General features: G+C 37.0%; 1 protein-coding gene across 2 annotated transcripts in view; it reads right to left on the bottom strand.

Moving 5' to 3' along the window:
• Window positions 1–12,089, bottom strand: part of LOC124165796 — a 143,350-nt gene that overhangs the window by 55,013 nt on the left and 76,248 nt on the right. Inside the window, exon 3 of one of the 2 annotated variants that reach the window (XM_046543297.1) lies at window positions 2,655–2,771. In XM_046543297.1, coding sequence (XP_046399253.1) covers window positions 2,655–2,771 — 117 coding nt within the window. The remainder of the gene's footprint in view (window positions 1–2,654; window positions 2,772–12,089) is intronic. The other variant, XM_046543298.1, reaches the window with a different exon arrangement.

The following is a 12,089-nucleotide window of genomic DNA, read 5'->3' as shown; positions in this document are numbered from 1 at the left end:
CTATGGACGCTTTGTAATCTTCGATGTTTTTTTATCGTATTTTAGAGGAGTTCGGACAAAAAAATTCCCTGCAATTTAAAAAAAATTACCCATTGAAACTTTACTTCGATTTGTTGGTAGGTCAATTATTATTATTTATTTTCCTACTTCGTTAATTCCAATTTTAGAAACTGCTCCGGCTGTGTCTTTATTTCGTCATTGCATATCACAATTAGGTTTGCGTTTTGAATAAAATTCGCTTTTTACCTTTTTGAATGTGTCAGTGTAAATGTTAACCCCTACTGAGGATTTCTTCGGTGTCGAAATGTAATAGCGCCCTATTTTAAAAAAAATTTGGTTTTTCTATGTGAGCTGAATGGTTATGGGGATCCTATGTTTAATAAATTTTGTTATTTCTTCTTTCTTATGAAGTTCGTTGTTTTAGATTATTCGTATAGGTGTTCAAATGAATGACCCAGTGACATATGGCCTGCAATCACTTTTTTCGATGAGGCGTCATTCCGATAGCGCTCCAGTTTATATAATGTCTTCTGTTTCTTTATCGTTATACTACGATGTTTTTAATGATCCCCTTCACAGATTATAATATTTCCCATTTCATTAAGGAATAATTTCATTCGTGCCTTGTCTTCATGCAATGTAACATCCAATGTCAAAGTTTACCTGATTTCTCGTTTCCCAAGGGGTCTGTTTTTGGAATAGCGCCCTAGTAATTACAGTGTTATTGTTAACATACATTTGCTGTAAACGGGTTGCAATGGTACGTTACATATATATTGATTGCTTACCTCTACTTGTACGCTTGTTTTCAAAGCATTGTCGCTTTTATGTATTTATGAATAACCCAATAAAGCTTTGTCTACACTAATACGATAAAGTCTTATTTTCACCCATTATATCAAAAATACATTATTTTCATATTGTTAAATTAAATCATTAACGTTACTTTAACTATTCCACCTCGTTTCATTAACAAATTCGCTTAAATAACAATAATACAAACCATTCCTTCTTTACATATTCACTGTCGCTATTTCCCAGGGCGTGGGATGACCTTACGTGGGTCAAGATAATGGACCCGCCGGACCTTCTATTTGCGTCCAAGTTCTTACTTCTTTCCTGCGTGGTATGTGATATGCACAAGCTTGGCTTTGTGACTACGTTTACCTCATTTCGATACCTTTATACTCGCGTCATAGATGTCAACACCTCACATTTTTTCTCAAGGATGTCTGATTATTATTGAAGATGAATACGAAGGACTTAAGATTACAAATCACCATTACAAATTTATTTCAGCCTTCATTTGTTTAGACTTTACGTGCTCGATTGAAATACGTCGTTGGCGCAGCAATAAATGCTCTTTATTAGCCGAAAAGATGTATATTTCCGCAATTATTAGTAGGAATCGCAGGTAAAAAGACGATATCTCGTCGACATAGAAAACTCGTCGATGGCGTCGACGTCGAAAACACGTCGATGGCTTCGACGTCGAAAACACGTCGATTTTCGGACCATATAGACATCGATCGATGTGTTACCATCGACGTTTTATCGATGAGTACTTCGACGTCGAATCGACGTAGATTCGATGATCCATTTCTCACTGGGGATAATCATGGTAAAAATTGCTTTAACACCATCTACCATGCCTGAATATTGCAAGAAGGGGAACAATAGAATTGGGATCAAAGTCCATGCATCAACTCAAGAAAAAGTATAATCATGCCATTAATGATAATAATAATAATAATAATAATCATCATCACTGGTCAACAATCCTAGGATTGGTTTGACGCAGCTCTCCACCCAGTTCTCCTATCAGCTAATCTTTTAACACCTACGTAATTCTTCTCTTTCACATCTCTCTTTACTTATTCCATATATTTTGTCATATAATAATAATAATAATAAAATTTTCTTGTTCCAACGTGTTGCAAATGAAAGAGACATAATTCACCATCAAATACTACAAAAATGCAGTTTACTACATAAGTGTAAACACTTTAAAATACAGCATAAAAAAGTAAGACAGTAGTTAGTGCACTAATAATACGCACAAAAAATTAAGCAAGAAAATCATTTAGATGGTAAATGTTTTGGCAGAGGAGGTGTTCACTTATTCAACTTCCAAACAATATGCGTAAAATCGAACCTTCTTAGAACGACCCTATATAAAACACATCCCTCCTAAAACGAAAAAAAAAAAAAATGTTCCGATTTTCCTTCAATTTGTACAATGTACTTTAATACTCCGTAGAATGAACCTCTTAACTACGAAAAATTCAATTGAACGAAAGAATTTCTAGTCTCGAGTGAGTCAATTTTATACCTATTTATAACTATAAATATGCCTCATCACCGCCCCTTCACCCCCAAAAAATATTTGGAACATGCACTCCTTGGGGGGTAACAAAACTTAACTCCCCTCCATGATTTATTCACAAATTGATCTAGTTAATAACCCACTGCAATCGCACAGCGTGTGTGTACCTCATGAGACTGATTACAAAGTTATACACGTTTTCGTTCAGTGGGTACTTAGTTCCCAGGAGTTTGATTGACAACAGAGTAACAAAATCCTAGTTCAGTAAATGTGAAAAAAATATAGAATTATTTCTTAAAATGCTAAGCAATTCAATAGAAATTCTTACTTTGATCGGGACAGATAGTCAATAATAGAATATACTGACCCTCCATCACTTTGTGAGGTAGGCGACAAAACTTCTTGCTTAAAGACTGTCAAGGCTGGCAAGGACAGCAATGATTCACTAGAAAGGAATAAAGGATATAAATCAGAAACAAATAACGCATTACAACCACAGTTCAGTGCATTATACTAGGATAGAAAGATTATGACTAAATACTTAAACGTAATTCGGAACTTTGAGATACATTTAATTATGATAGATATATTAGTTCATTAGCTGCAATCAGCAACAATTTGGGCGTGAAAACAGAAGAAAAATTATGAACTAATAATATATGCATTCACTTTCTTCTTCTTCGATGTTTCTGAGATCAATGAAAATAATCATTTATTATAGTCTTCAATGGTGTTAATGGTGAACTTTTCCTATTAGTCACATAAATATAGGAGAAAATATCTGACACCATATCCAGTGCTCTGCACACCAGAAATACAATTTTGAACATGTGGCACATTTTCTACAGAGACGATCACTTCTTAAAATATTTCTCTTACAGACGGAGACTAGGGAGAAAATGATTAGTAGAGAAAGATAAAGGATATCTGAATGGAGCACTTAGTGAGGGATTATAGGATGTACAAGGCTAGTCGGGAAGGAATCAGCATATGGACGGAGACAAAATTTTAAACACTAAATACGGAAAAACGCTGCATGAGGACCTACCATTTTGTTTTAATTTTTACAGTTTGTAATGATTGGAAAATCTTCCCTATACGTATATATATGTATGCAGTATGAGATAGCGGCATAGCTGTATTGAGGGTCGCTTGAATACAGGCGTTTCACTAATCTATCGATAATATCTCGAAACCGAAGGTCCATTTTGGCGCTTGATCAAATTCACTTACCTCTTAAAATTATATCTTCCATCGCACTGTGAATTTTGAGCGCGATCTGGTGATGACGATTTAGGAAAAATATCACAGCTTTAGGAAATGGAAATTTTTCCTGAAAATTATGGTAAATCAAGTTCAGTAGATGTAGGCTGTATTGAGTGGAAACGTAAAAAAATCATCACTAATAAATATAAAAAAACTTGCCAATTACAAGACTTTAAAATACTATAACGACTCCACGACTAAAAAATTTAATAACGACCTCAAAAAACAACTTTGTTTAGTCGTAATAAATTTTTTCATCACGTGGAATTGGCAAATTTTTTATCCTTATAGTGATGACTAAAGATAAGCTTTGATCGGTAAAATTAAAATACTGAGGAATATACTGGGAAGAATCTATTTAAAACATAGTTTTAATAATGCTATTTAACGCAAACAGACTGCCCCGATTACAATCATTTTTTAATATATTTGAAACTCATTAAAGAGCACCAACCCTCGTATACCCACGTGGGACTCGAACCCGTAACCTTCGTTTGTCAGGCGAGGACTTACCCCTGCCGCCAACGGGGCCGATGAATTTAAAAAATATCTACTAGATAGTATTACAAAATGGAGTTGACCTTAAAATGTGATGGCTCGCGAAGCATGTCGGCAGAAGCGACCCTTCGCTTTCAAATTCGTTCAAGAGTCCACAAACGAGGAGGAGGTGGTACCTCAAAATATTGACGCGGAGCGAAACATGAAATACGTTCCCTTCTTAGTAGGTACGTTCTACAAAATTTTAATGTTTAAAACTAGATTTAGGAAATGGAAATTGTTTTCGCATCTTACTACAAAACACACTCAATAACGTTAAGGCTTTATCATGCGGAAATGTAACATAACCAAGAAATTTAAAAAAATTGGCAATTCCACGAAGTAAAAACTTACGGCCCAGTTAATAACATCATTAGTTGTAAATAACTTCTTTAATGTTATGAATTGGCAAATTTTTTATGCCTTAGGAATGGTAATACTGAAGATGTTAAAAGTTTGGCCGATAATATTAAAATCCTGTACAACATACTAAGCGAAATGTATTCAAAACACATTTCTTTGAATCTTGAAGTAGGTATAGAAAGGTGTTCACCTTACAAATCTGATTGTGCGCGAAGCAACTTAGGCATATGCGACTGTCTGCATTCACAAGTCCGCCCAGGAGGGCGGACGAGTTGGTTCCTCACAAGACTGACGCGAAGCGAAACATGAAATACGTTCTCATCTTAGAAGGTATTTTCAAAAGAATTTTAGTTTTACCAACCGAAGACTCAGCTTTAGGGAATCGATATTTTTATTGAAAATTACTGTAAATAGTACTAAAATATTTAGGCTTTATCAAGTGGAAACTTAACAAAACATCAATAAGAAATTAAAAAACGTTGGCAATTTCAGAAATCAAAAAACTTAAATACGGACAATCAAAAAAATTGTTTGCGGTATAACTTTTTAACAATATAATAATATAATATATATTAACAATACAATAACAATAACTTTTTTAGTGTTAGGAATTGGCAATTTGTTTGATTCTTAATACCGTTTTACACGGTGCACGTAACACAGGTAAGCACTGAATAATTTGTAGAAATAACGAGAATACGAGCTCGGAATTAGAGCAGGGACTATTTGCGATCTTGCATACAAGCATTCTCGCAAGCGTTTTGCAATTCACAGCTTTACACAACGCAATGGGGACGGACGAGATGGTTTCTCAAAAGGCTAACGCGAAGAGAAACATGAAATACGTTCTCATTTTAGTGGGTATGTTCCACAGATTTTAATTTTACCAACCGGAGTCTCAGCTTTAGGGGATGGATATTTTTATTGAAATTTAATGTAAATAGTATTGAAGATATTTAGGGGTTTTCACGTGGAAACGTAACACAACCATCACTAAGAATAAAAAAACTACGCAATTCCACGAAGTTAAAAACTTCATTTGTGGTAAAGAACTTTTTTAACGTTAGGAATAGGCAAAATTTTTATTTATTTGGGATTGTAATGACTGAGGATTAATATAATAACTTTGACCGATAAAATTTAAAAAATCCTGCAGACCAGAGAAAAAATAACATCTGAATGAATCTATTAAAAAATACATTTCTATGGATTTTCAAGGAGAAACAGAAAAGTGTTCACCTTACAAATATGATGGTGCGCGAAGCAACTTCGTCAGATGCGAGTTTTAGCATTCACAAGTCCACCAATGGGGACGAACGAGATGGTTCCTCAAAAGACTGGCGCGAAGCGAAACATAAAAGAGACAGTGGGCTGTCTCACCCGCTGCCACCCAGTGCAGAGGAGGCGGCTGGCTCTGCCGCTCCAAAGGAGGGAGGGGAGGGTAGGAGCGATTCCGGCCGGTTATGTCCGGCTCGCACCGACCCTCAGGAACGGACCCGTTCCCACACACACATACACTCTCCCCTCTTAGCCGGCTGGCCAGCCGTTGGCGTGGCTGTTTCCTGAACACCTCTCCCCCAAAAAGGCCAACCAACCAATCTCACGCATTAGAATTGGATAAAAGAATACCTACTGTTTCGGTAACGTCTCACCGCTTATCGATTATTCAAAAAGAGCATACCACCAAAATAGTTTCTAGTGGCTATTGATTGAAATAACTCCTAAAATTTTGGGAGGTATTGAATGAATCTTGGAAAATAAATTTGAGTATGCTCACGCATTATAATTCGATTAAAAAAAATACCTACTCTCTTAGTCCAGTCTCACCGCTTACCAATTACTCAAAATGAGAACACCACCTAACAATTTTCTACTGCCTATTGATTGATATAACTCCTAAAATGTTGGGAGGTATTGAATGAATCTTGGAAAATAAATTTGAGAATGTTCACGCATTAGAATTAGATTTTTTTAAATACCTTCTCTCTTTGTCCGGTCTCACCGCTAAACAACTCAAAAGGAGCTCACTACCAAAAAAATTTCTACTGGCTTTTGATGGAAATAAATACCAAACTTTTGGGGGACATTGATTGAATCCTGACAAATAAATTTCCGTATGAGAGTTCTAATTTTCAAAGCAGATATGATGGGAATCGGTGGAAAAGTGTAGCTCTTAGAATGACGTGTTGCAAGACGCAAGGCTCCAAATAGTAAGAAAAGCGAATGATCCTCTTAATTTTGGTATGAGAACGCTCTGCAGCATTGAAATAATGCTTCAAACACAGGTACAGTATTAAACATGCGAAAGCATGTTTTGATTTTTTTATAACGCCGTAGAAACATTAGTAAGCATTTTCGAAATAATCGCTTGCATTTTAAATTATGTCACTTTGTCTTTCTAAGCAATAGATTTTAAACTGTTTAAATCATATGTATTATGAAAGACTATTACTTACAGCTAATGTGCGATATCTTCATTTTCGGGGTTGAAATTGCATGAATATGTTGATCGACTCGAAAAGAGCGTCATAAACGTATCTTTTTTTCTAAATTTCAACGTTAAAATGATAAAAATGTCTCGTAATGATAGCACAAAGTCATCCTTATCTCAGAATCAACTGAGAAATTTAGGAGCACCACGGCCAAGGTTAAGTAACGATACGACTTATCGCCATGGACTTCAGCTACTCATTTCGTCCAGGTGGTGCGGTACCCTCCTCAGGCGGCACCCAATTATGGCGGTTCATCCTCCGCAGTAAGGAAGCTTAATTTCGGAAAGGAGGAACTCAAAACGTCTGGATCGTAAAGAAAGATAATACGGAGTGCGAGGAGAAAATGCTTTAGAAAGGAAATTGCTCACGGGTGTGGGTTGAAGATGCCGTTAAATCGACGGTTACCATCCGCGGTTGTCAAATCCTCCGCACAGGCAAGTAGCTGGGGCAGTGGCGTAGCGAGATATAAAAGCACACTTAGTTTGCATCACAAAAGAAAACCAATTATTGAAAAATCATGAGTTTACAAAAGATTTATTTGAAAAAATGAAGTTTTTTTCGATCATGAAAAGTGTAAAAATTAGTTGAAAACCTTCAACTTAGTACCCTGTTTTCCAAAAATTTCTCCCCCCTGGGTTTGAACCTCCCTAACCCCCGAACAAAATTCCTGGCTACGCCACTGAGCTGGGGGTGCGTCTGGGACGTCAGCCACATCCCTCCCCCTAAAAAAATGTTTGCCCTTGTGGCGATTGCCCGCGATACGTATGCTGAAGAGACCACTACCTAAGGGGGTATCTATCATCTGACTCTCATTTATCGTTATACTTAGTTACATGTCGTAATATATATCCGTTAAAAATATCGAATCCAGATCGCCAGTTTGGGTGACTAAAATATCATTCTACGCCAACGTTTTAGAACTCAATGAATTCCATCTTCAGGTTTACATCGAAAGTATCACATGAGGGTACTACACCTACACCTTATAGCTTATTTAACAAAATCGATGCAATTTTAAGCGTGATAAAGACCTTAGAATTTGATATATGGGTACCTACATTATTATTGCTACTTCATACCTCGGCGAATCCTCCAGCACTAATAGAAAGTGGAATAAATATAATAATTGAAAATAAAATACTGTAGTAATATAATAGTATAATGATATAATTACAATCGAATAATATAATAATAATGATTTTTACATGTAGTATATGTTCAATTATAGAGGTCGCTCTTGATGGTTCAAGGAAACATCTAATGTTTTTTTTAAGCTGTTGTTTCAGAACAAAATATTTCAATAAAATGAAAAACAATACATTATCTTAAAAGTGAAAATCTCTTTGGAACTACCCTCTGCCTCAACCTATGGGGCTCATGAACCAGCGCTTCCCTTGGACGCCGCGGCGTCCAAGGGAAGCGCTGGCGCGCCGGTTCAAATGCCAAGTCTATCCATTAGCTACGGGTATTACATAAAATATCATAGGTTAAATTAGAAGTGGAATTGCGATAATAGGTGGATGGATACAGCTTCGATTAATGCGCTAAACGTTTCTACGGCATCATCACCGGCCACTTGGTATACGCTAGCAAGGGTATCGTATGTCAAATGTCAGCAGATGATGGCATCATGAGGCATCGAGATACGTTGTCCACTACACAAATCTGCAGAGAAAGCCAAGGCTATCCATTCAGCCTCACAATGAGCTTCCTCCTCAAAATGAAACCCATATATCAGTCAATCATATTCAATGCCCGTCAGTTGAGTTCACCGCGCCAGCTATTCCTATTTTTGTAATTTTTCTCGCTCCGATAAAATGTCATTCGTTTTTTACGATAAGACTGGTTTTTTGCGATAAATTTTTATGCTATCGCAGCCTAAAAATAGGATTTTAAAGATAATATCAAGGGCTATAAGATCATGTATGTACTAAATCCTTTAAGTTCTTAGTATACTACGAGAAAAGGATTGAAGCTATTATTGTTAGATGCAGGTTATCCTCTTCATAAAATGCAAATTTCAAGCGGCTATATCTCCATTATTTCTCAAGCTATTCGAATTAAAAATTAAAGATTTCTTGTCAAAAAAGCTACATATTTTTAAATATTTCTTTAAAACGTAATTTTTGAGAATTTTTAGAAATATGTATTCGAATTTATCGTGATTAAATTTAAAAAAATACGCATTATAACAGGTATTAACTGCAGTGGCGCAGCGAGGGGTGGGTTTTGGGGGATAAACCCCCCTCCCCCAGGGAGCAAAGAGAAATTTTTAAGTTTAATCCATTTTACTTATTTGGATCAGTATTACTTATAGAGTACTGTTAGGATTAATAAAATATCCCTCAGAAAGCCATAATACTCGTCATTTTGAATAATTATTCTTAAAATTTTTCTGGGGGAGGGGCCCGCAACTCCTGCTTACCCTGGTGGGTATGCAATACTTCCACACCCGTAAGTACTAGTTGCGCCTAAAACCCCCCTAGCCTTAATTCTTAGCTGCGCCCCTGATCAACTGTATCGTATCGTAAAAATCACTAAAATAAAAGTACTTGTCAACGGGATAAGACTAATTCTAATACTGATTGAAAATCTTCTGCTTAAACTGGTCATTTTTTCTTTAAAAAATCAGCGATATATCTCCTTTTAACGATTACTCGTATGGTATTTGAGGAGGCGACCGACAGCTGAGGTCATTTGCGCCATGAGGGAAGGGTGAGGAAGGAAGGGTGGAGAGAAACCCGGCGTCGGCGTTAGCCTGCTCTTAACGAAAGGCGCCAAGGGGACCACGGGTTAACGTCCCATCCGACGGACGGAGTGTTGCGCTTGAAGTGTCCTCCACACAACATTCAAGCAGGGATCGGGCAGTCTCTGAAAATTCTCTGCCACTGCCGGGATTTGAACCCGAGCCCGCCGGGTGGGAAGCCAACACTCTAGCCACCACACCAACCCGATCCCCACGATTACTCCATCGATTTAACTGAAATTGACTTTTACCAATGCTCAATTGAAGAGTCTATTCAAGCACTGCAAAAAATGTCGCGGCCATAACACCGATGAAATCAAATCTTTTCTCCGCTATTTAACGTCAAATTTATCGATTTAAGTATTCACCAAAAAGTTTCCTTTCACCAACCACATCTCGCTTTATATCCCTCTTAGGTCGTACTGTAAGAATTGGTTCTCTTTTTTGTTTAATATGCTAATTTTTCTCATTATACATATTTTGAAATTAGACGTGTGTTTCAGTTGTTCACGGAAAACAGCTTGAAAACGTGTTCTTCCATAAAAATACTATTTTCCGTCGTGATTATCACGAAAAGAATTGATTTATCAAAAAAATCCTTGAGTATGCATTTTGGCTTAAAATTTGGTTCTCTATGGATTTCTGGGGTTACTTTAAGGAAAAAAGTTCCACCCCCAAATTGGAAGCGTCAATTGGCGCTGTCACTAAAGTTTATCGACACATTCTCTAACTCAGTAAACAATTTCATTGGTTTATTAAAAAAAATGGACGTGCAAAACTGCAATGACTGAACAGTGAGATTGTGATCACATTGCTAACGGCTAAAAATGTTGTACCACTGTTACTTCCTGCTACCTGAGAGGGAATACCACATCCGTTCGGAGAAGTAGGGGAAGGTTGCCTAAATCGCACCAATTTTGGAAAAAAGAAATAACTCAAAAATGAGTGACGCAATACAAGTTTTTAATGCTGCTTAATATGAGGAGGAATGCCTACTTCTCTCACAATTTTTGGGGACAATTAATTCCAAGTTGAACACATTTATAAAAATCAATTTCAAACCCCTGCTAACGGTATGATTTAGGCAACCGGTTCCCCAAATCGCACTACTGGAGGCCAAAATTAGGAAATGATCCTTTAACGACAGTGAGAGGCAGACAGACACGTTATTCAGGGTTATTTTTAGAATCCATAACAGTGCAAACATGTGCAGTAACATATCCGTAACAAAAGTAACGAAAAAAGTTAAATAAGTCATATCTTTGACATTAATAATAATAGTTGTAGTTTTTTTGCTTGATAAAAAATGGGTAATAATTGAAACAAAGCCTTTTGTAGAAGTGTTTATGCTTTGGAATGGTCTTTTCACGGCAGCTTTTTTAAGACTTCTTACATCGCGCAGGTATAAAGAGACGTGGTGCGATTTAGGTGCGCTGTTAATAGCCATAAATGAAATACTTCAAAAATATGATATGTAGCTAAAACTATGTAAATACAACTTATTTGTTTTCAATATTCTGCATAGCGGGATAGAAGGAGAAAAATGTGAAATTTGGACCCTACCACCGGTGTGCGCCTTTGAGTAAAGCAAGCACAAAGAGTCATAAAAGGTGTAGTCAAAGAACTTGGGAAAGCACGTGACTCCCAGCGCTTATCTCCGAGGCAAGAGAGGATCCAGACATCCCGCTATGTATTATATCCAAATATAATACATAGCGGGAGAGAAGGAGAAAAATGTGAAATTTGGACCCTACCACCGGTGTGCGCCTTTGAGTAAAGCAAGCACAAAGAGTCATAAAAGGTGTAGTCAAAGAACTTGGGAAAGCACGTGACTCCCAGCGCTTATCTCCGAGGCAAGAGAGGATCCAGACATCTTGCCCTTCTATTCCTTACTCAAACGAGAACAATCAACCGATGCATATTTTGGAAAGACTTTGCGCAGATTTAATTAGAATCTATGGGTAATGTCCTCTATCCAAAAATTTGGATGAACTGCTTCCTGTCCCCTATTAAACTAGTGTAGAACAGGCCTTTTGTTTCTTCGAAGCCTTGAGCTTGAAAGAAACAAAAGGCTTGGGGATCCCTGTCGCGGATCATGACCCCCACCTTATATCCTATACTGCGATGAAGTTTAACCGTTTGTAAGAGGTTTGTTCGAGAGTATACAAATAGCATTTTCGAGCGTTCAATCAGAATGAACAGTGCCGCTTATCACTTATTTTCATTCACACGCGATTTGCACTCGTGGCGTCAATTTCCGTCAGGAATCAAAAATGTCCATTTCATTAGCGAATGAGAGAGGAGCAAGAGAAATTTGGGGAAGAGGAGGAGGATAATATTATCCAAGCATTTCAGCAAT

The sequence above is a fragment of the Ischnura elegans genome, chromosome 9 (genome assembly GCF_921293095.1).
Source record: "Ischnura elegans chromosome 9, ioIscEleg1.1, whole genome shotgun sequence".
Classification (NCBI taxonomy): Eukaryota; Metazoa; Arthropoda; class Insecta; order Odonata; family Coenagrionidae; genus Ischnura; species Ischnura elegans.
This window is presented reverse-complemented; position numbering and strand designations above follow the sequence as displayed.